The sequence below is a fragment of the Drosophila sechellia genome, chromosome 3L (assembly GCF_004382195.2).
Source record: "Drosophila sechellia strain sech25 chromosome 3L, ASM438219v1, whole genome shotgun sequence".
NCBI lineage: Eukaryota > Metazoa > Arthropoda > Insecta > Diptera > Drosophilidae > Drosophila > Drosophila sechellia.
The window spans coordinates 2,338,664-2,362,514 of NC_045951.1; the positions used below are offsets into that span (position 1 = coordinate 2,338,664).

The 23,851-nt window shown below is 42.9% G+C and overlaps 1 protein-coding gene across 1 annotated transcript; it reads left to right on the forward strand.

Annotated features, from left to right (window-relative positions):
- The first annotated feature begins 578 nt into the window (after positions 1 to 578).
- On the forward strand, positions 579 to 23,581 carry LOC6610475 (sex peptide receptor). Its single transcript, XM_032719265.1, has 5 exons — positions 579 to 926; positions 1,148 to 1,332; positions 16,485 to 16,713; positions 20,433 to 21,535; positions 21,636 to 23,581. Exons 3-5 carry the CDS (start codon positions 16,646 to 16,648, stop codon positions 21,899 to 21,901), a joined length of 1,437 nt encoding a protein of 478 aa, XP_032575156.1. The 5' UTR covers positions 579 to 926; positions 1,148 to 1,332; positions 16,485 to 16,645; the 3' UTR covers positions 21,902 to 23,581.
- Positions 23,582 to 23,851: the final 270 nt, after the last annotated feature.

Below are 23,851 nucleotides of genomic sequence, written 5' to 3' on the forward strand. Positions count from 1 at the left end.
AACCACTCGCACCTTTAACTCCAACGATGATTTATGACCAACTGGTACTTGGCAGTGTTACGCATACGCCACGTGGGCCATAGTGCATAAATTAGTGGAAGCCATTACCATTACTACCAGTGCTCCTGGGACCCGTATCCTTCGACACTTTTTGTGGCCCTACCGGCAACAAAACGCCATCTGTTGTTAGAATTTGGCCTGACCTTAACCTCGTCTCAAGAAAAACCCAAAAGGAAAAGCGAAAGGAAAACTCCGAAGCGAGAGCCAAAAGAAAACGCCATCAAAACATAAACAAAATGGTGCCCAGCAGCTGATGGTCTGCACGGAACAGCTGTTTCCGGTGAGCGCACGCGCAGCACAAACTCACTTAAGAGAGCCACTTCCGGCTTAAGAGAGTGCCTTTGCAGACCGCCATAGTGCTTGACTTTGCTCAATGTCTTTGCTTGTGGAACCCGAGGATGCGATCCACAGGAAGCAGTTGGCAACGCAGCAGTAACTGCCAGTTCGGCGACCCGAGACTGCGGATTCTGGCGCCGCCGCCATCGCGCACAGTCTTCATCGCCTCTCGGTGGCGTTCGCATCGTCGGCACTTCGGTCCCTCCAAGTAAATACTATATCCCGAACCATCCTGAACTGAACCGAACTGAGCTGCACAGAACAGAACTGATTTGGACGCAACGGAACCGTTCACTGCGGATTTGTTGACTTCCATGCACTCGGCTCAGTTGCGTTTTGCGTTCCGTGCGCTGCGGCTGCGTTACTAGCTGAATTCCAGTGATTTATCTTGCACAAGTGAAAAGTATTTTCAACAAATTTCAAACTTATCAACATGGTGTTGAAGAAATTTTGAAAATAAATCGCTAATAACATTCATTGAATGAAAAGCTGGAACCTTATTGAATCTATTTTGCATTTTTTGTAGAGTTGTAAGTGAAATTAAAAATAATTTAAAATATAACTGTTCAATTGAGTTTAATTTTTTTAAACGGTAATTTTAATTTGAGCTAGTTCACCTATATCTTAAATGACAATGAGCATTTGATCGTGTAAAGATTTATGTAAATTTCCATTTTCTTCTCTAACCGATGGAATATTTCTCGTTTTATCTTTATGAAATGTGTAAAAAAAAATAGTATATTTTCCACAGTAATCAGTGAATACACTTCATAAATTACAAGAAATCGATAAAAATGTAAATAAAACAGAAATCGTGAACACCAACACAAGATTTAAATGATAATAATGCATTAGGCAAATTAAATATTCGCAGAACAGCTGTTGAATAATTTGCATAATTCGGCGTGGGAACAGCAATTTTGGCTCTAGTTTGCAGTAAGTGTCAACCCATTAAATTATTTGTGGCAATAAATTATCCACCTATGTGCGCACTGCAATAAATGTCGCAATCTACGGGCATGGAAGCTGAAGTGCTTTTTATTTGTAAATAGTTAAATGGCAAATTGGGGATAAATATAAATAAAGCCCGATCGAGTGGCTCTCATAAATTGTGAGAAACTTAAAGCTACTCGAAGGAGACTCCCATCTCGACTTGAAAGTCCTTCGACATAAGAGTAATTGAACGCTTATCAAACAATTGCAGTAATGTTAAGTCGCATTTTCTGCAGATTTCCGGCGAATTTATCCGGCTTAATGGCAGTCTAGTCAATTGGGCAACGAGATTGCTTCCTTTTTTGTCATTTTCCAGCGTAGAAATTAATGGAGTGTTGAGGCATTTCTGCTTAACACTTGCCTTCCAAGTGGAAGTTCGGATGTTGACAAAGGAAGGATTCCAAGGGGTCAGGTCCTTCAGCTGCGCTCGCAGGAACCCTTCAAGGACTTCCGTTGGCCATCCCTTCGGCAGTCCATTGTCCCCGCCATCAAGTTCCAGTGAATTCTCTATCAACGAAAGATAAAAAAAGCCAACAGAACAGTGACTTTGTCCTGCTCCTGGAACAATGCAAACAATCACAAAATGGCACTAGGCAAATACAAGAGCTGACCGCTTGCACGTGACATCGGAAAACATAAAAGAAAATTCGAGAGTGGGAAAAGAGTGGTAGAGAATGCAAAACAAAGCCTTCGGCAAATAAACTGGCAGAGCAAGCTAATGTTTTAGCTTAGTTTTAATTGCAAATGGTTTTGTTGGCGTTAGGCAATCCAAGCGTCTGAATTATATGCCAAATTAAAGATTTCAGTCCATCTGCAATTTAATCCCTTAGTCCTACATATGCTACATATTCGGGAAACCAATAAACCTACAACAATAATCCTCTGGCAAAGAAATAGATACATTTTTTATGCTGCACAATTCATTTAAAAAATGCACGCATTTTCGTTTTCGTTAGTTCTTCGATAATCTGTGAACATTTTTGGAAAAACAAACTTTTCCACAAAATAAAAAAGTGTTCAATAGAATACACTGTCGTTCCTAAAAATGTTTGCCATGAGTATATGTTTTTTTATGGTAAGCAGAAGATTTTCCTTTGTTCCTCGTTAGCCTACCGAAAACTAATCAAAAACGAAAAACAAAGTCATCTGTCAATTTGCTGAAACAACAAATAAATAAAATTTAATTAAAGCTTCTTCGTGCCGCTCAATATGTTAGACTTTACGGATGACTTTGACGGAAAATTTAATCAAAGTTTCCGTTTCGGTTTCGGTTTACTTTTACTTCCTGCCGCCGTGATACGATAAGATTTTAATCAAAAATCAGTTAAAACTTTGCCTTGGTTAAAACTTGGTGGAAACTGCCTCGTCAAACTTGATATGGCACTTTGTTACTTTTACGTTTTCAGCCGTTTTTTCCTCTATAAATTATAAATTATATCCGGTTCACTAGCGCTGTTTTGGCCCAGGGAGAAAATTGTCTGATTTGCATAACGCGGCGTATGCGTAATAATGATCCAAATCAAGTCTGACGATTTGCCTTATTGACTGTATATTTCTTTATTTGCGCAGTCAAATTTTGTAGAGATTTTCCTCGGCTCTTCCTATTCCTATTGAATTTCATTTATTTACGTGTGTGTAGGTGTGGTTGTTTTCGCCTTTGTTTTATGCACGCACAAATATTTCCGTTGGCTTCCATTTTTTGCGTGTTTGAGTTCGTAATTTGAGTTGATTTGTGATAAGGGGGCTGCTGATTTCGATTGTTTTCCCATACTCCAATCTGTCCCCCAAATTTTCTCCTCTTTTTTCGAAAAGTTGACCTGCCTTGACATCATTGCGGGTGCGTTTGTGTGCGTGTATGTGTGTGTGTGTTGGTGAGCGCCTAGTTGTAGGCAATGCTTATTTTTTATGCTCGTTCGTCGTGATTGGAAGGGTGGTATTCCCGTTATGGGTGGTTATGGCCTGTGCCTGGCATCAGATTTGTATGAAAATGATATGCCAAAAATACCAAGCAAATCCCCCTCACGTAATGCCAATTACATTAAAATTACTTTCAGTCCAGCCAACGGGCGAGAGCGTTTAAGATGGCTATGGCAATTGAAACATTAACACGTTTTTTCCTAGCAAAATAAATATTCAGAAATTTCCCTCCAGGCACATTTTTATTTAATATCGCGCATGTTTTTTTAAAGCAAAACATTGGCAAAACAGAGGATAGAGTACAACATTTTATGTTTGCTTGCATTGGTTGGTACGAATTCCATTTATACTAAAATCTCATGAAACCAAACTACATTCCATTTTAAAAAAACTGGTTTACACATAATGCCGCTCGAGTATAACTTATCATTTCAAATATCATACAAAATAGAATGCATTTAAACAACTTTATTTCAAGCTGTTGAATGGCAGTAAAATTGACATACCAAAAAGGTTTGCATTGCATTTCATATTTTTTGATAAGCTTCCCACCCACAATACAAAAAATAGCACCATGGCAACTGGAAAACGATTCGGAAAACTTGAACTGCACAGGCTACTTTTCCACCCACGCAATTGCCTCGAGCCACGTTCGTTCAATATCCAAAAAACAAAGTCATAGAAAAGTTGACTCCTGTTTCGGACTTTGCAACCTACAATTTATTAACAACGCCAACAAAAAGCGTGAAAACTTTCGCCCAGACAGCAAAAATTGTGACAAAAATGTTGGTGGCGAACACTTGAGGCGCTTTACAACATCACCAACTCGAGTGAACACAAACAGAAAGCGGAATATTCGCGATTTAAGTTGGCATCATAAATTCAAAAAAGCCAACAAAAATAAGCAGAGGACGACTCCTGCATAATTTATGAGTGCTCGAGTGGAGCGAAGCTGCAAAGCAGCGCGGCAAAATGCAAACAAATTTTTCGCAAAAAGTAAAAACGCCCAAAAAGATGCGCAAACTGTGATTATGATTTGCAACATTTGGCCAAAGCTCCGCCCTTAATTGCTAAATGTCGTACAAGCTGAGCCAAAATGCCTGCGACGTGACAGAACTGAATCAGCGATGCTAGTTTGGCTTCTTTTTCGGTTAGAATCGAACTACAGGTTGTTTGGTTCGTTCGAAATATGATCGAAATCTCGAGGAATATGTTTTTATAAACTATCTCAACTTGGCTGGGTTCAGATCTGAAAGTGGAGCCCGTAAAAAGGACACCTTAATGAAGCTGCCTCATCGGGATCCGCAACATTTGGCAACAGCAAAGGGCCATTAAAAGTGCGGCTGAATGTGTCCAATGAATTTAACAGTATGCCGAAATCATTTCGACCTGCCCTCATCACAGTTTCATGAGAGTCCGGCCAGAAGGTCCTGGCCAGGAGCTCTAAGTGCTGCCATTAGTCGCCGCTGCTGCTGATTATAGGATATCCCTGTCGTCGAGGACGCCATCAAGTGTCCCCGTAATAGTTGCCTTTATGACAGGACGTTCCGCTGCCTGGCAGACGGCCAAACGCCAAAGGGTTTCCTCCGCCCGATTTTCACGATTTCCACGATTTCCACGAATCCACAGCTGGGAGGCTCGAAATAACAGCTTTCGGTTGGCAATAGCATAAATGTCACCACCGCCGCAGCGATCCGACCAGGCCAACACGTAAAACGGGGCTACGGAGCCTAATTTAAATTACATTTCAATGGAGGAGGCGAACTCTGCCGCCTCTAACTACTTTCTTGCCAGGCACGTAATAGACAGCATTCTGGAACTGCAAACGCCTCCGTCATTTATTTATTGCCAAGCAATTGCAGCAATCAAGGCGAAGGCGATGGAACTATGCTATGCAGAGAACGAAAAATTGGAATTTATAAATTCCAAGCACAATGGTTAAACTAGAAGTTCCAATGAAGAATTAAACGTTCGATAGAGCACAGCCATTATTAATGATATTTCGTTAAGATACATTAACTTTATTAATTCCCTTTTAAATCTTTGATATAGCTGAGCTCCCTCCGTTGTTTTCCCAGTATCTGGAACAAAGTTTTCCGGACCAAAGGGCTGGCTTCATCGGCCTGTGCACGTGTGCCATTTGGCTTCGTGTCAGCCAAGTCAAGCAAACAAATCATGGTTACAGCCCGAACTGTGGGCTCTGATGTAAAGGCGGTTTTACAATAGCGCGAAAACGCATCGCCAACTGCCAGACACTTTGGCATAATTGGGTCATAAACTAGTCCAAGGATCCGGATCCGAGCCATCAATGACGGCTGATGACCTTTTCGAGTGCGTGCTTCATTCCGATAAAGTGCAATCGGTTCACTTAGCGGCGCATAATTAAGGAAATCGTGCACGATACTCGCATGTCAAAGGATTCCGAGCCCTCTTATCACAGAGGCAGAATTGGTGAATGGGCAATTGCACAGGGTCCTAGCTCAGATCTCTAATCGAAATGGGAATGTACAAATTAGTGCAACAAGATAGACTCCAATGTATCAGTTAAGTATTGCACTACCTAATTGCATTTATAATATAATTAAGAGGAAGTTAGTTAGTTTCATAATTTATAGAAAACCACCTTAAGCTCACTCATAACCTTCAGGCAAATCAGAATTACTTACTATTTTGTATCCTTTCGGCTTCATTTCCTTCTAATCAGGAATTGCGTTGACCTTGTGCCCATTACAGTTTCTCAATTACAATAATCTGCTTTGATGATTGTTTTACCGATTCTACAAACAAACTTCGACTTGGCCCAAAGTTAATTGGCTCTCTACTCCTTCGAACTAATTTCACTGGGCTATCGTTGGCTGTAATAAGCAAACGAGTGAATCAATTTATGCGAGCTCTTACTTTTATGTGGCTACATTTCGGGTTTGGTAAATATTTACTTGTTTCTTTTTTATTTTGCCAAGAGTTATGAAAGTTTGTCACGTTTATCGGCAGTAGTGAACTTGCGATTAGTGTAAATGCAGAGTAATGCCATATTTACTTTGTGGATTGAATGATAGGACATGGACGTACAATGTACATATATATAGGGTGTCAATAAATAAGAAACCCCAATAAAGTACACAATTTAGGGCCCCCAGCTAAATGACAATTCCTTAGACAAATTTGCCCAAGTACATGGGAACTTACAAGCGAATTTCTCGGCTCTGTCAACAAATCTCCTAAGTGCGAAAACATGTTTGTCTTTAAGCCTTTCGAACCTGCAGTCCTTCGCAATTTGTACAAGTTAATGGACACCCTGTGCCACTCACATCACTCACATAATTCAATTAGCCCGCCTCGTCCTTAATGAGAACTACAAAAGGCGAGCAGAGGGCAGGGCAGAATCCTGCCCAGCGTGGGGCGGCGAGCGGCACGCCCACTTCGAGTTCATTGTAATGCTCTGTGGTAAAATGCGTAAAATAATTAAAACAACATAAATAATGTTATTATCAACAAACGCAGCTGAGATAGATGTTGATGGGGGAAAGTTTCGGGAAGAGCGGCCAACTCGACCCACCCATTGTTCTTGCTTTCCAGCTAAGTAGATTTCAAATTATTCCATTAGTGTTGATGACATTTGGCGCACGTCCAGCGAGTCCTCCGAGTCCAGCCCGTCCTGCTGATGATATGTGAAGAGAAGTGCTAATGCCTTGGTCCGTCTGCCTGGCGAAATTAGATGGGCAACTTAATTAGGCAAAAGTCCGCAGTCCGCTGTCCGAACTCCGGTTTCCAAGTATCACCGAATCACTCGAATCCTTGGATACCCGGGAAATGCCATTCAATTTGTCACCCACTTTATCGCCCGGCGACGACATTCGATCCGATTTCCAGCTGAGTCAGACAAATAATCGGCCGAAACTAGATTTCATCGAGGGCTTAACTAAAAATTAAATGCAAATTGCATGCACGAACGCACCAGACTATGTGATTTATGCGTCTATATAAAGGCAACGAAAACAGCTCTGCAAATGGATACCCATCAATCAGAAGCGAGGACTTAGGTGCTATACGATGCGATGCGATGAGCTGGTCCTGGCCAATTTTCACGTGGAATGGGAGATTAATGACACAGGATTCTGCGACTGGCAGTGTCATCATGGCGGGTATTTATGTGCTAAGTATAGCCATGGCTTAATAAACCAGCATTTGTAACACAAATCTCGTGCACATTTCTGGGGCCAGGGTAACTTTGCGCCTGCACTCTCTGCGACTTGGCCGCCTTTTATGGTTACATTTTGTCATAATTTGCTTTTTCGCCTGACAGCACAGATAAAAAGCTTTCCCAGCAATTGATTAAAGCTGCCAGCACAGACAGCCGTAATGTTTTAAAGTGCGGGAACAAATAAAGGACCCGCCATGGATAATAAATTAACTATGGCCGACACGTAGGCACATAAACTTCGAACTGCTTTTCACTTCTCCACGCCTCCTCCATCGAAGGCAGCCCCAAATTTTGTCAAGTGGTCAGCAGAAAACACCCAAACCATCCGGGGGCTCATGCAAAATTTATATTCTAAGACCTCCCACGATCTGATGCACTGATATAAATAGTTATTTGAGAGAAAAACATTTCATCAATCCTAAAGCCACTGAAAGTGTAGAGAATGCATTTGATTTTATTAAACGAATGCTTCATCTGAACACATCTTTTTCACCTCCCTTAAACTTTTAAAATATGTCGTTGAGCCAGGAATTTGTACTTTAAATCTTTTTCTCAGTATTCTGTAGAGAAAAAGTAGGCGCCCACTCACGCACTTGACCTTGCTGGTATTTATTCAGCGAATGACGAGGAGCTGAGGAGCAGGACGAAGGAGCTCAGCTATTTACAGCTGACTTGGCAGTATTCTTTTTATTCCTGTGCAGCCGCAGGCAGCTACAGGCTTTTAATTTTTTACAGCTGCTATTAAAAAAAAAATGAAAAGCGTGGGGAAATATGAGCCCCCAAAAAAAGGGCAACCAATCCGAGGTGCTCGTCTGGCTGCGCCATTATTCATATTTTGACAGCCACCCCTTGGACAGGGCCCACGCGGCGTATGCGTTTTATTTGCTTTCATGATGAACTTTCTGCATATTTTACGTAGGCCAAATATTTTCCCTGGGACTTCTTCCGACCGACCCCCCTCCCTGCCGGGGAAAAGCCTCTGAAGACGAGCAGCTAATGCGCGTGAAAATACTTGGCTGCCGTTCTGTGTGTTGTGAGCTTGATCTTTTTGTTTGGTGTGAAGAGTAAAACGTGGATTGTGGGCTTGTTGATTTAGGCCAGAAGGGGTTAAGCAAATAATACAAGTCGGAGACTGAGACTTGGCGATTCAGACATATTTCCAGAGTAACGGATAACTAGGAAATTAAGGTTGGCCACCCAGCATTGACACATCACAATTTCCTGGATTAAATGAGATATTTGATAGGCGCTTTGAAGTATCTTTTAAATGCACCTGTAGCAAATACTGTGCCTTCATTTTCATCCCAGTATTATTAAAAATTGTGTCATTCAAAAATCTTTACAAGCTTAAATGGGCCGAGAGACCATGCTAAAACTTTATTAAACTTATCAAAGAGTTCAAAGTTTCTCTGCTCCATTAAACCTGTCAAGATTGAGATTCAACTTTGCCTTTTCAAGCGTCCGTTCCAGAGCCATGAGAACCTTGAGTGATTCGAATTGAAAAGTACAGAACTCATTGAGAACAAACTCTTGTTTCGATTTATTTTTTGACCCCTGGCCTGAACTCTCTGTCTACGCCGTCAACCACTCAAATGTCAAGCAATCCCCAGGCAGCTGACACAACGGTTGCCCCAAAAAGCGGTTCCATCTTAAAGTTTGGACGAAAAAAGTGTAGTTGAGACAAACAACCGCAAACATCTGCGTGGGTGGACGCATTTGCATACCGAAAATAAGGACATGTGTTTGTGCCTGGAATTGATAAGGCCTGCGGCGCAGAAGACCCACAACTTCTGTCGTCCTGCGAAAGGACTTGGTGTTGCATAATTTAGGGTGCCATCATCGCCAGGAACAATGGGGCGAACTGAACTAACATTGATTTAAGCAGTACTGCCATAAATTTGAATATAAATAAATAAAATGGTGTCGGGCCCATAAATAAATATGACAAACACCTCGGAAGCCTCAGGTGCGTTTAAGTCAGCTGAGTGCATTTGTAGGCCCAAATGTTTATTAAATGAGTCGTTTAGGGTTAATTTTCCATAATTTATGTGCGAAGGGTTCAGAACTGGGGGAAAGAAAGTGATTTGGGTAGCGCAGAACCTCCGTACTTAACCATTTGCTGATAAGCCGTTCTAATTTGCATAATTTTGTGTGGTATTTTTAAATGTGATTACAAGTATTCTAAATCCTCTTAAAGTTCGGCCTCCAAATTGAATCGTCCTTTGGCTTCGCAAGTCCTTTTATTGCCTGTGGCCGTGCAGCCTTTTCCACCATTCGCTGGTGAGATCTGCCTATGAGTTATGATTATAGATATGCCGAGTCCTTCGGCTAAGGCTACTTTAAGTGCGGCCTTCAGCTCGTATCGTCCTCGGACTTGGCCCTAATTTTATTTGCTTTGGTCATGGCAATTACATTGCTGGACATATTCCATTTCGTGTTGTCTATTTTTGTGTTGGCCAAATTAAATTAACACAGCATCAACAGAGACCGAGAAAATGGAGGCAGAGCGAGCTGTAGTTCGTGGAAAACACACATGAAAATGAGATGCCATTAAGAGGGCGGCTGGTGAAAAGGGGGCGGGGCGCTGGCCCAGCAGGCGGTGAAATATCAATGGCAGAACAGCGGGAGAGACTGGTAGAAGCCAGTTTTCCATGCCTGCTACTTATGCGTGCAGCCCACACGCACACAAACACCCCAGGGGTAAGCACACAGATACGCACAGAGACACACAGATACACGGCGGAAAATGTGTACACTTTAAAGAATTGGAATCTGAAAGGAAACGAATTTACTTGGGGTATATTTTTCCTGATAAAGGAATTCGTGTCTTTTTTAATTCTTGGAATAACTTTAATTTCGGTACTATTTCAGATAGTTTTTGTCCCTGTGTAACCAACCATCAACTTATACAATACACCCCATATATATGCGAATTCCTCCATTCGCTGGGCTGCCAGAGCGTCGCAGTGCTCATTCATATCCATTGTGGGGGAGAAAATGCAATCAAATTACTTTGATGTTTCCATTAATGTCGTTTACTTTAACGCTGAGCAACAGTAGCAGTAGAACCACAACTGAGCTGGAATGATAATGCCGGAATCATCTGTTTTGCAGTTTGGTCCTTGGAATGCCCCATTTGATGTCTCTGTTTGCTCTTGCTGTTTTCCCCAGTTGTTGTTGCAAATCAGTGCACAATGTCTTGCCATCCTGGCGTTTTTATTGGGCCCGATGAGCGTCTCAAAGGACCCGGGCCCCAAGGCCTCGACAACCAATTCATTTGAGTTATTATCTCGGTATCAATGGCCGATTCTCCTCTGGATTCCACCTGCTGGTGGATGAAGGCTGAGCAGTCCTTAAAGTAGGTTTTAAATGTGTGCTGAGTTGAATTCGGTCTGGAAATATCCCTACACCATCACAGCGATAAGTGTCACTTCCGTTCTGGTTTTATGGCATTTCCCGTCGTCATTATCTGCACTTTGCGGCCAGGCAAACCATTTTTATTTTACAATTTCCATTGTTTGCCGGGCAAGAGAAAACGCATTTCCTGTCCCAAAGCACTGTGGCGAAATGTAAACAATTTTCTGGCGGCGGAAGTGCAAGACGTTGACTAAAAGTGGCTTTAAATGTAGCCGGCTAAGTGATTACTTTGCTAACCAAATTTTGAGAAAAGTAGAAGTAGGCAAACAGTAGCTGCAATTTTTTTTCAATTATTCTGACGACTCGCCGTTTGCAAGAACAAATTTACACTTCTCGAGATCAAATTTTTAATTACTCTTTGCCGTTCGCTATTTACATAATTTCATTTCACGTTCACACCTTCGCCCTGACCTTGTCTCGCCCTTTCAATGGCTGGCTGTGGGCGGTGGCTGGAGGGTGGTGAATGCTATTTGGCACCGAGTGCACTGACAGACCGACCTTGTCAAGGCTCCGTTGCGCCCCAATGCCTCGCTTTAATGATAGACGACGACCTCTCCAGAACTCGGGCTCTTCAGGCGACCCAGTCAAGCAGTGCCATTCAACAAAATGGCTAAGCAAACAGGGCGGGCGGGCCGAAAGGGGGCGCGGCCAGGACCAACCAGGCAGCCAGCCACTTGACAATCTGGCCAATTGTTATTGCCCCGGCCAAAGGAGGAAATAGAACCACCTGCTTATTAGCGAACAGAGAAGGTCGAAGTAATGCATGCCTTCACAGCATGACTTTACATACCGATTTGTGGATTATTACCTCGTTAATGAGATGAACAATAATGATGCTTAAGTTTTCCCATTGGTGTATATGTAGATTGTACTACTTTTCATTGAAGCAACTACATAGCTGCACTATTTTTTTGACCGCAAGTGTCTGCCACTATCAGCGAATTAAACCAATATAAAAGCAGGTATTTTTACCGCGGGCACACGTGCTTCATGCTTGATTTGAGCTTATTGAAAGGGGTGTGGGTGTTTACTTTCCTAATAACTTTGTTGGCAGAGCCGTGAAATGGATAGGCAATTACCAAACCCAATGGGCGACCAAATTGCTGACAATCAAGGGACCATTCTCTGCATCTTTTACCTTCTTCAACACCATGAGTTTCGTCTTTCTGCCACTCAATTAAGAGCAGCATTGTTTCAAAGTGAAGCAACTTGCAACCACTCGAAACTATTTGCACATGTGCCAAAGTTTTCGGCAACAAATTGCTGGTCTGCCAGGCAACACGTTTCCATTCGGCCCAAAACATGCATCCCATTCAGTGTTATCTCTTTGAGGTTCGGGCTTAAAATGTTGGCCAGCAGACTGAAAGCGAAACCGAAATTCTGTCAAACATTTGGGGGTGGGTGCAATATGAACTCATGTGTAATTGCATTGATAAGCTAATGCGGTTGCTTGCTGGACGGAGTGCTTGGGTGGCCAAAACAATGAAGTTAATTACTCATACCTGGCTTAAAATACAGTCGAGTAAGTCAGCTTATAATTTAGTATGATTAATGTTACCACTGCCTGCTTATGTATATGCCAAAGCTGTATGATCCGCTTACTCGAAATTCAATCTCATTTGCTGAACAATTGATTTCCCGCAGACAGAATTCCATTTCGTCTGCGAGTTTCCCTGCTTTGAATACTTAAAACTCTTTCAGACTAAAATTAGCCCTGGGCTTACCCACTCACCTAGTAGTATCCTCCATTTTACCAATCTCCCATCTTGTTGTTTCTGGCGAATTACTCACTCATACAAGACAACATGACGTATGCTTGATACACAAATTCCAGTCAACAGGCGAACATACAATCCAATATCTGCGACAGCATTTCCATGGAAATTTTTTCGCGAAGGCAGCGAGCAATTTGCCAAACGAACAATGACAACTGGATGACATTTGAATTATGACTGCGCAGCATGTGTATCACAAGGTTGCGGCTTCTGCGGCCACCTGTGCGTATGAGTAACGTGCCGAAATCATGGCGAACGAGCGATTCGCATGTCGTCTAATTACATCGACAAGAACAGATTTTTGTTTAGCGATTCTTTCTCGTCGAGTAGCGAAACAAAACTTTGACAGGATGTTTGCAGGGAAGTCAGACATCCTGACACAAATATTAGCAGGCTCTAGCTGTATTTATACTTGTGTGCCCATGCACAACCGCCATTTCACTCCTCAGGCCAGACACACTGTGTTCTCAGACTGCTGCCATGACTGGCAGCTCGTGTCCATGTGAGCCAAGTGGCGTCGCCATCAAGTCATCGTCGTGACAAACGGCTGCAGCCCTCCAGCGGTTTGGGTGACAAAGTTCGCCGGGGAATCCCCGTATGCCCCCAAAACATCCGGCAAAAGAGTCTCAAGGAGCGGGGGCTGAGTTCTCATAAGGCTAAGCTGTGCAGTGGAAAATATGTCTTGGTTTCAAAGAGAACTATCATCTTGTATAAGCCTGAAATGAGTTTAAATTAAAGTCCCATTGACGTGTGCAAAATAAAGCACACTTTTAGACACCTTTAAATGGGATGTGAAAGACTGACGTGCTGCCACAGAACGCCTATAATTTTCCCATTTTTCACCGTGTGACCTTGGCCATTATCTTCGCTCGACGCACTTGCCACACGCTGCATACGCTGAAAAGCTGAGAGCACTAATGGCATAGTATAATTCTAATCTTTTTGTTTTCCTCCTGCTCGAGACTCGAGCTGCCAAGAGTTTCGCTCATTAAATTCCCGGTCAGCAGCTTTAAGGTTTACTTTGCCAAATTGTTGGAGGGTAAGCATTCCTTCCACTTGGCTGGCGAAAGCACTTATCTTAAATATGATCAACTCGAGCAGCAACTCCAGCTGTCCATCTTCACATGGCGGGCGTGGCGGGAATGACTTCTGCTTATTTCCGGTCTCGATATTTCGCACTTCCTGCCTTCTTATTTTTTGGCTAACCGTTTAGAAAACAATTTAAAATAATGCCATTGCAGAAAGCAAAGCAAACAAGCAGCGAATAACAAGTTTGCTTACGTGAAGAAGAAAAATGCAAATACAGAGCGAAGAACAAACAGCTGGCGAAGGAAAAGTAAACAGGGTAGCAAAACAATCAATCAATAATCAATAAGGAGCAAATATTAGTTTGAAGAGCAGCAAATAGCGGAACTCAATGTTGGCTTGAATCAAAAATAAGATTTCCCCGCAGCTTGAATTTCATTTCGCTGCGATTGTTGGCCATTTTTCGGCTCCCCTGCCACCTAAAGCACCCATGGATGTGTTGTGCTGTTTCTTCTCCGGGTATTCCCCATACATATCTGCTGTCCTGTCTGCCACTGCGATTTAGATGGCGGCACGAATCCGTTCAATATGGGCGTGACATAACCGGTTTATCGGACGAGGACCAAGCACCAAGGTCCTTGGACCACCACCGACTATCGAGCAGATGTATATGTACGTGGATCCCTCTTGTCATGCGGAAATAAGTTTTGATTTCAATTCCTCTTTCGCTTTCACCTTATACCCACTTGACGGCCTTATTTACGCTCTCATTGTTGCTGCTCTGTCCTGAAATGAAAATGCTTTTCTGGTTCGCCATTAGATTGCCTTTCATGGTCCACACTCAGCAAAAATATTTAATCACAATCAAGTCTCTACTAACTTAGATGCACAAATGAATGATATGTTTCTTACTTGAGGTATACAACATTTACAAGAACCCTAGAAATTATTTGTTATAATTATTGTAAGAGTTCAGCATCCCCAATTTCTCTCATTACGCTACCATGTAATCTGTTAAGCTGTCAGACTTTCTGCATAGCAACAGCGTATTATTCTTTGCCATTGTTTGCAAAAATTATAGCATACATCTGCGGCCAACCGGCAGCTGTCATTCATTAATCATTTCATTTGTCACCTCACCAGGACACACAGCACACACACAACACACACACAACCGCATCGGCACACTCGTGATGAACGGAGCAATCATCCGGCCTCATATAGCCACTATATATTCGCAATTATACAAAATTATTTCCGCTGGGCGGCAGCAGTTTGTATCGAATTTCGAATGAACCATGGGGATTGAGCGGCATATTCTTGCATAACGGCGTTCATCAAGCGGCAATTAATTTATATAATCGAATTATGGCGCGGCACGATTTTAATTAATATTACTTGGCCATTTGTCTTGTGTCATAATAATGGGCACAACAATTACATCAGTCAAACGGAGCAAAGCATGAATCAATTAATTTGACCGCCATTTGATGTAGCTACAGTATTTAATTTCCACGCAGCGAGCCCAAATAAATTGCATTTTAGCCACTTGAGTACTTGATTAGCCCCTTGGCTTATTTACAGGCTACGCAAAAAAAAGAAATTGGTAGCAAATGGAAATTTGCAAATCAAATTACTAAGCTTCCTGCACATTAGCTGCTCGTTCTCCGTGAATTTCCGCCGCTTTTCCTCCGCTTTTCCACTGTATCTCTGCCCTCTATGCATATTTAAACAATGTGCTGGCTTTGCGGTTTCTGTGCCTCGTGGAACGTGTTAATTGCAGCCGCATTCCCCCGCTTTTCCAGCTCTTTCCCAACGGTTTTCCGCTGCCATCTGCAGCTGTAGCTGCCTAACAAATGCAATTAAAATCTTTGCGCAAGGAAATTGTTGCAGAATGCACGCAGAGATACTCGTACTACAATCCCCATGGTTCATTTGGTGGCAGATAACATATTGCCCACGTCCGACGTCCGACTGAAATTGTACGGACAAGGCGAACTCAAAAAAAGAATCCCTCAAAAGGAGAGGCAAGAAAAATGGCATTTATATCTGACCATGCTCCAGCCATACAAATCTAATTTAGACCACACGACGGCTCCAGATATTTTATATTCGCCACTCAGTTGCGGTCCATCCTGATCTCCTCCAGCTTGCTTGATGAGCCCAGCCGTTGGCCAAATGAAATTATTTATGGGCCATCCTAGGTCAGCTGGAGTTCGGGTTTTTTAAGGGTTTGAACTTTGCGGCTCAAAAGTGGCTGAGATTCGAATAGGAGCATTATTTCTTGATTTTTTTTGCATTGCATCCATTAGAGAAAGCACTCCTTCGGAATTCTAGTCAGCCACTTGCCACATAAATATCTTCTTCGGAGGGTAGCTAACTAATCCTTATCTAAACTTCCCCATTTATCCTCGCCGCAAGTGCACTTTTCCCGCTGCTAATTAAGTTGCAAGGCAGCCTTCTCAGCAGGCGTTGCACGGAGTAGATAAAAGGAAAGCCCCCGATTTGCTATGCTGGGAAAATATATATACATATATACATTTTGCTGGCTATTCGCTAATCGGCTTAGGGCAGCCACCATGCGACCACAACAACAACAGCAGCAGTGTGCTCCATGCAATATTTAATCACATTAGTTGATGGGGTAACGGCCATGTACGCAACAATTTACAACTTGCATTAATTATACGTCTAGTTGGACAATGGCGCCTCTAACTATCCCACTCTAAATGTATCTCTATCTCTATCCTTATTTGCAGGGGCCACCCGTTGATAATAAATTATTAATGCATCTGCTGGGAAGGCGGCTCTGCACGGCTGTCCTTGGCAGCAAATCCTGTTGCAACATCGGTGAGTGACGGGCGGCAATCACAAAGGACTTGCAACAGTTGCCGTTGCTTCTGCTGTTGCTGTTGCAACAATGGCCGGTGGCAACAATGAAACTGAGCCGCTCTACTGCGGCAGCGGCATGGATAATTTTCACACAAGGTAAGCGACTTTCACCAATGTCACGATCAAGGCCAAGGGGCTTTTCCACCAGACATGGCGACAACAATGCCGTAAGTCAACAGTTGGGTGCGGAGGCGGGAGCGGAGGCGGTGGTGGCAACATCATAGCCATTAGCTGCTGGGGCAAGGGAATCGTTCAGAAATCGATTATCGCCCCATTTCGTGGGAGCTTCAATTTTGATTTGCCGTACAATTTTCTCGGGCGATTAAACGACGAAGCAGAACGAAAACAAAAAAACAGATTTGTCAACAGCAAGGTCAACAATTGATGACTGAAATCAATTTAATTGACCATATCCTACGGGCCCTCCAAGTGGCCATCTGCTGCACCCATAAAAAAGTGAATCCGGGCTGCGAGTATTTATATATGCGTTGCATGCCAGTCGGTCGTAAAACCTCGAGATGATGATTAAAAGCGGCCCTAAAAACTTGATGGCGGTTTAGGAAATTGAATTTGTGTAATTTAAGCCGACTCACCATTCTCCGAAGTTCTTACATGTAAGCGATAATAAATAGTTAAGTCAATTGGCCAATAAACCTATCAATGTTGTGCATTTACCACGATTAGACTTCGATTAAGGTGACGATGCAGGTTTTTGCACATAAAATCATATCTAAACTTCCCACAAAGCTATTTAGTTACCCTTAAATAAATATGTTATTTATTTAAGTAACACAATACTTTTCTTTTGCCAAAACCAGCAGCATTTCCAATTATTAATTTGGATTTATCCTAATAAACTCTACTGATTAATGGGCCGTGGAAAAATGTCTAGTTTTTCATGGCGCTATTTCTCTTTTTAGTTTCATAAATTAAGAACATAATCCAATCGGCAGATAAATCATTGATGGCCATTTATTTGCCGTAATGAAGTTGTGAACTCCGAGTCAACTGCGAATTATTCACTCTACGGTTGCAAAACAGCCACCGAGGGTCACCACTTAGACCACGGCTTTTAGTTTTAATTAGAGCCAGCCTGGCCAGCAGCAGTGTTAATGGCCACAAAGTGGCTGGCCACAGGATCAGCAGCCCAGAATGCGATGCCGCATTCGCTTTAATTAAAGGTGGTAGCTGGAGTTTGAAAGATGACTGTATGGCAATTAGATGTGTAGCCAGAACACTTGGCCATTTACTTTTGTGTCAAAGACGTGCCAAATTGCCAGCGGAGGCGACACTTGACGCTGTCACGCCCCAGACAGACGCAGACCGCCCCAAAAGCACCCACTCAGCCGTCTCCAGGCGCCACTCAAGCGGCAAAGGAACACAAGAACGACAGAACGCCAGAAGACCCGAAAAAAAGTATACAATTCAAACGCCAATGTGTCACACACTGACACATCGAAGAAGAACCCTTTCCCTGGCGGCAACGTGACGTATACGCAATATTAATGGCAAAGCGAAAAGGGCCTCAAAAGCTAAGGAAAAACCGCAGCATAACACGCACAATACAAGCAATTAACATAAATAATAAAGAACGCACAAAGGCGTTCGGCTCTCCGTTGCCAAAGAGAAAAGCCATCGAAAAGAATAAAAAAAAATCGCCAAAAAGCCCCAAAAACCGAAGACCCAAAAAATGTGTAAAATTGCTTTCGGAAAATATTTAATTTACCAAATGCATGGTCGCTTTTTGCGGCCGCGTACGCCCCGAACAAATAAAACAAATAGGCACACATCGTCTGGCATTTCATGTTAAAGGCTTCCCATGCTGATGGACAGGATACACAAAATATATACGAAGTGAGGTGTGTCTACGTGCCACAAAAACAGCGAAATTGAAACGCTTTCCGAATGCCGGCGACACTTTTTGGCGGCACAACCCTCGTCTTGTCGGCCAACTAACTCCTGGGGAATTTACAACTCCATTCATCAAACTCACAAAAACTTTGCCTGCTGTACGGTCTTGGGTTCGTCGTCGCAGGATTTCACCTGGCTAAAAATCCAGACTCCCAGCCATCCCTGAGTCTAATTTATGTCCTTTGATAATCCATGTTGATGAATGGCGGCAACGACAACAACGTCGACGACATGAATGAAGTCCTAGAATTGTTTTGGACCAGGATGGCATCGGGGCTCCAGTTGGGGCGTACTGGCTCAAAGTTATTGGCCCAGAAATCAGGCATAGTTAGCTGTCGAAATGAAACCCAAATACCGAGAAAACTAGGCAAAACAAGCAGTAGTACACCGGAAAATGCATATGATTGTAAAAACTATATCAATTTACCTAAAAGGCATGGCTTCTATGCTTTCACATTTATAAAATATTAAAAATAATTATAAAAGTATAACATTATTTCTCTTTTGTCAATTCTTTCAGACATGTTAATTTGTATCACTGCGTTTATTTCTTTCTGTGTAATCCAGGGGATCCCGGGTTTTTCAATGAAATCCCTTCGAAAGGTATAGGTTCAGAGTTGAGAGTTTTACGCCAAGTTGGGCATAGTTTTTCTACTCTAGCTACCTAGAAATAATAGAGACGTTTTCCTCCCACTACAACTGTTTGCATTGCCGGTGCAGAAAGTTTTTTCAGTTGGCTCGGATAAATTTGGTTCGCAAACAAATGAATATGAACTGGCAAGCATTTTCCGGGCAAAAAGCTCTCATCTATGGAGATTGGAATGGAAATTCGGCCAGGATTGCATAAGACCGACCACCTACAGTGTGGGCTAACACGACTAAAAAGTTGCCCACAAATTTGGCTTAGATTCTCCAATAAAACTGTCGTTCGGCCAGGAATCCCCTTTTTGTTTCGAGTGAATGGGGAATTTCGCACGACAGCAATAAACAATTTAACTAAAGTCCTGCCACCGACAGCACCAGCAGCAGCACCAGCAGGACGCACACGTGTCACTCCATTTGGAGAGCTTGGAGTATATTAAACATTTTTTCCCCACCAGTCAGCCGCAGGACTTGCATCCTGCAGGCGCTAAAGTGTCGTGTTTGTGGGTCTCGCCTCGCATTTTCCTATATAAATTTTATGCTAAGTCTAATTTGTTGGCTGCAACTTGCACAAAGGCAAAAAATAAACAGGGCGAAATGCCGAAAGCCAAAACCCAACCAAAACCGTTGAGGGCTGCCTCGCTTTTTTCCTGTGCCGAATTCCCTGAAACTTTGCCCAGAAATTTGACTCCTGAGCCTGGGCCTTTCCTCTTCCACCTTTTTAGCCTCAAAGCGCTCGACGAAAACTAAACAAAAGCTGGTAAAATGTTTATCCCAGAAGGGGGCGGCGTGGGCGTGGCTGGCTTAAGCCCTAGGCACCCGACAGTTTATTGCCTCAGTGCTGCAAACGCTGCTGCTTGGCAAGTCAACGGAAATGGCTTTCGGATGGTTTTATTGCCTACTTTGCTGCGAGAAAGCGGACTAGACATGGAAGTAACAAATTGGTTAAGGCTAACTAGAGCATAATAACAGAAACATAATTTGGGAAATGCCTGCCACTCACTCACAACATTTCGATTTGTGTCTTTATTACACTTCTGTCCCGTGCTGGGTTATAACTTGTGGATCCTTGCAGAGAGTTGGAAAATTGTCTAAAAATAAAATTTGCTTAAACGAATGTCACAAGATGGGTTGGTTTTTCAAACAAATTTAATGGATTAATGGGCTTAGGAAGTTATTATTCCATTTTCATATATTGTTGCGTGGAATTAAAGAGTTAAGCTCACAACTAATTCTATATTTTCTCAATTCTTTTTTTTCAGTTACAAAAACATGCATGGCTATGTGTCGCTGGTGGTCTGCATCCTGGGCACCATCGCGAATACCCTGAATATCATTGTGCTAACCCGGCGGGAGATGCGCTCCCCCACGAATGCCATACTCACGGGTCTGGCCGTGGCCGACCTGGCAGTTATGCTGGAGTACATACCCTACACCATACACGACTACATCCTGACGGACAGTTTGCCGCGGGAGGAGAAGCTCAGCTACAGCTGGGCCTGCTTCATCAAGTTCCACTCGATTTTTGCCCAAGTGCTGCACACCATCTCCATTTGGCTGACGGTGACCCTGGCTGTTTGGCGTTATATAGCAGTGGGTTATCCGCAGAAGAATCGCGTGTGGTGTGGAATGAGAACCACTATAATAACGATAACCACCGCCTATGTGGTGTGTGTACTGGTGGTGTCGCCGTCGCTCTATTTGATCACGGCTATAACCGAATATGTGGATCAGTTGGATATGAATGGCAAAGTGATAAACTCCATTCCCATGACCCAGTACGTAATCGATTACCGCAATGAGTTACTGAGTGCCCGGGCGGCCGCCCTGAATGCCACGCCCACCAGTGCACCACTGAACGAAACTGTGTGGTTGAATGCGAGCTCCTTGCTGACATCGACCACCACCTCTGCACCACCCACGCCATCGCCAGTGGTGCGAAATGTTACTGTCTATAGGCTGTACCACAGCGATTTGGCGTTGCACAACGCCTCGCTGCAAAATGCCACATTTCTCATATACAGTGTAGTGATTAAGCTGATACCCTGCATAGCACTCACCATTCTGTCGGTTCGATTGATCCTGGCCTTGCTGGAGGCCAAGCGGCGGCGGAAGAAGCTCACCAGCAAGCCCGCCACTCCGGCTGCCAGTAATGGAACCAAATCACCGGCCAATGGAAAAGCAGCGGACAGACCCCGGAAAAATAGCAAAACTCTGGAGAAGGAAAAGCAGACGGATCGCACCACGAGGATGCTGTTGGCGGTGCTACTCCTCTTCCTAATCACTGAATTTCCACAAGGGATTATGGGTCTGCTGAATGCCGTGCTCGGAGATGTCTTCTATTTGCAGTGCTACCTAAGACTGAGTAAGTAAATATGTACTATGCATAAAGGCATATTAAATTCCACAGATCCCCAATTCGCTTTAAGAAGTTATAACCCAAAGCCTTGACCTTTTGCCACCAGGTGACCTGATGGATATCTTGGCCCTGATCAACTCCAGCATCAACTTCATTCTGTACTGCTCCATGAGCAAGCAATTCCGCACCACATTCACGCTGCTCTTTCGTCCGAAATTCCTGGACAAGTGGCTGCCGGTGGCGCAGGACGAGATGGCAGCTGCTCGAGCTGAGCGCTCTGCGGTGGCACCTGTCCTGGAAAAGGGACGACAGCAGCCGCAGGTGGTGATGGCCAGCACGACCACCAACATCACGCAGGTGACAAATCTGTAGCACAGGAGGAGTCGTGGTCGCCGAACTTTGCTCAGTCGCCTGCTGAGTGTCCTGAAACGCGGCAGAAGGCGCTCCTCCGGCAAAGGAGGCGTGGGGGGAGGTGGTGCTCCGTTGGCCGGCAACGATGCGGTGGAACCAGCGTTCCAGGCCATCGTGGTGGTGGTGGACAAGGTGAGCGGGGCCACGGAGAACCAGCTGTACACCGCTGAACAAGCTCGCATTGTGACGTAGTAACCCTGATAGTAGTACATATTATATGCCTAGTTATCCTTGTAAAAAGTAAACTAGTTGTGTAAGAACCCCAGATAGCCACGAGTTATGTGCATACTTTGGTGGGAAATCGTAAAACCCGTACAGTCATAATAATAAAACGCTGGTTCATCACTCATACGCACCGTTTGACTTCACTCTATTCCCCATTCACAGTCAAGTAGAAGCTGTAAAAATGCTGTGCATAAACTAGCTCGTATAAGCTACAGCTGGCGTCACAATAATAGTTACCATTGTGTCACAACACAGATCAAAATCAAAAAATATAGTTTTGTAAAATGTTTCGTACATCTATCTTTATACCATATTTAACTAACACAATTCAAAAACTTTCGCTTACTAGTATAGAAAAGCATGGAAAATGTTTTATTTTCCCCACTTGACCCAATTGTACGCAGCTGTTCAGCTTTTCGGCATGAATCAAATGAAATATAGTAAACTTTTGCATCTTTTCCACTTTGATCCATGCGTTTTCATGCTGATTTCATTCGCATAAATTATGCAACACACGTACTCACTCAAAACTACGAATTTTCGGCTACGATTTGAGCAGAATATTTGCAAGTTGTTGTACAGATTATACATATATACACACACTTATGTCCGTATCTTTAATAATGGCAATTAAGTCCTAGAAATATTGACCTGATATCGATGCAGGCATTGAAAAAATAAGTGGCAGTTGCAGTGCGGTGCGTAGGTAAATGAAATACTTTGCGAATTCTATTATTGGAAATCGGAATTTGGGCTGTGAATGAAATTATAGTTTTCTTGAACGCACTTGGGAATTCAGTTCCGATTCGTGGGTTACTGAATTTATGGGAAATAATTTAAGGCAGTCACTGCAGCTGACCGAATAATCTAATGAAACATTGCATAAACATTTGCAGTTTTTCCACACTTGGGAAAATTGCAATTGCAATCGCTTAAGCCCCTCGACGAATGACAAATGGCCAGCGAACGCATAAATTATGGTGATTGAAGTATTTGCACTTGAGCCCCGACAAATATTTTCAATCTCGTTAATAATAAACACGTAAATAAAACTACGAATAAGTAAATGTGAATACACCAAAAATATGTAACTGTGTGTTGCTTGTACAACGATTAAATTAGCTGCTAAATTAAAAGAAATTATATTAAATTAAATGAATTAAATTATAAAGTTGCCACTCTGCTTACTGAAAGTAAGCATAAATAATAGATTAATTGTTGTTTGTTATGCCCAGTTAGATTGACGGATAAGTGTGATTTAAGCTACTCAATTAACCAATCGAGAGCCACCAAAAGGTTTATTAGAGCGTAATTAAGTTTTATATATAACAAAAAGGTTTAAATCGAATTGAAAAGCTCACTGATTGGTATTTAAATTAAGCAAACGCTAAACATAATAAAATTAAATTGAACGCACCAAAGTTGTTTCATTACGAGCCGACATAATTTTTAAATAACTTATGCGAGTTTTTCAATTATTTATGAAACAGGCCAATAAAGCGAGCAAGAGCTCCGCTTTGAAACGTTTTTTAGGAAAGTTTAATTTGCATTAGCCAGAAAATACGGCGAACCGCAGGGAAAAGTTCACACAAACGTATAGAAATGTTTACTCGTAGAAGGAAAGGGAATCCAAAACAATAAGCATGAGAAATGGGCCAAAAAACTTTATGGCCCAAACGAGCTGGG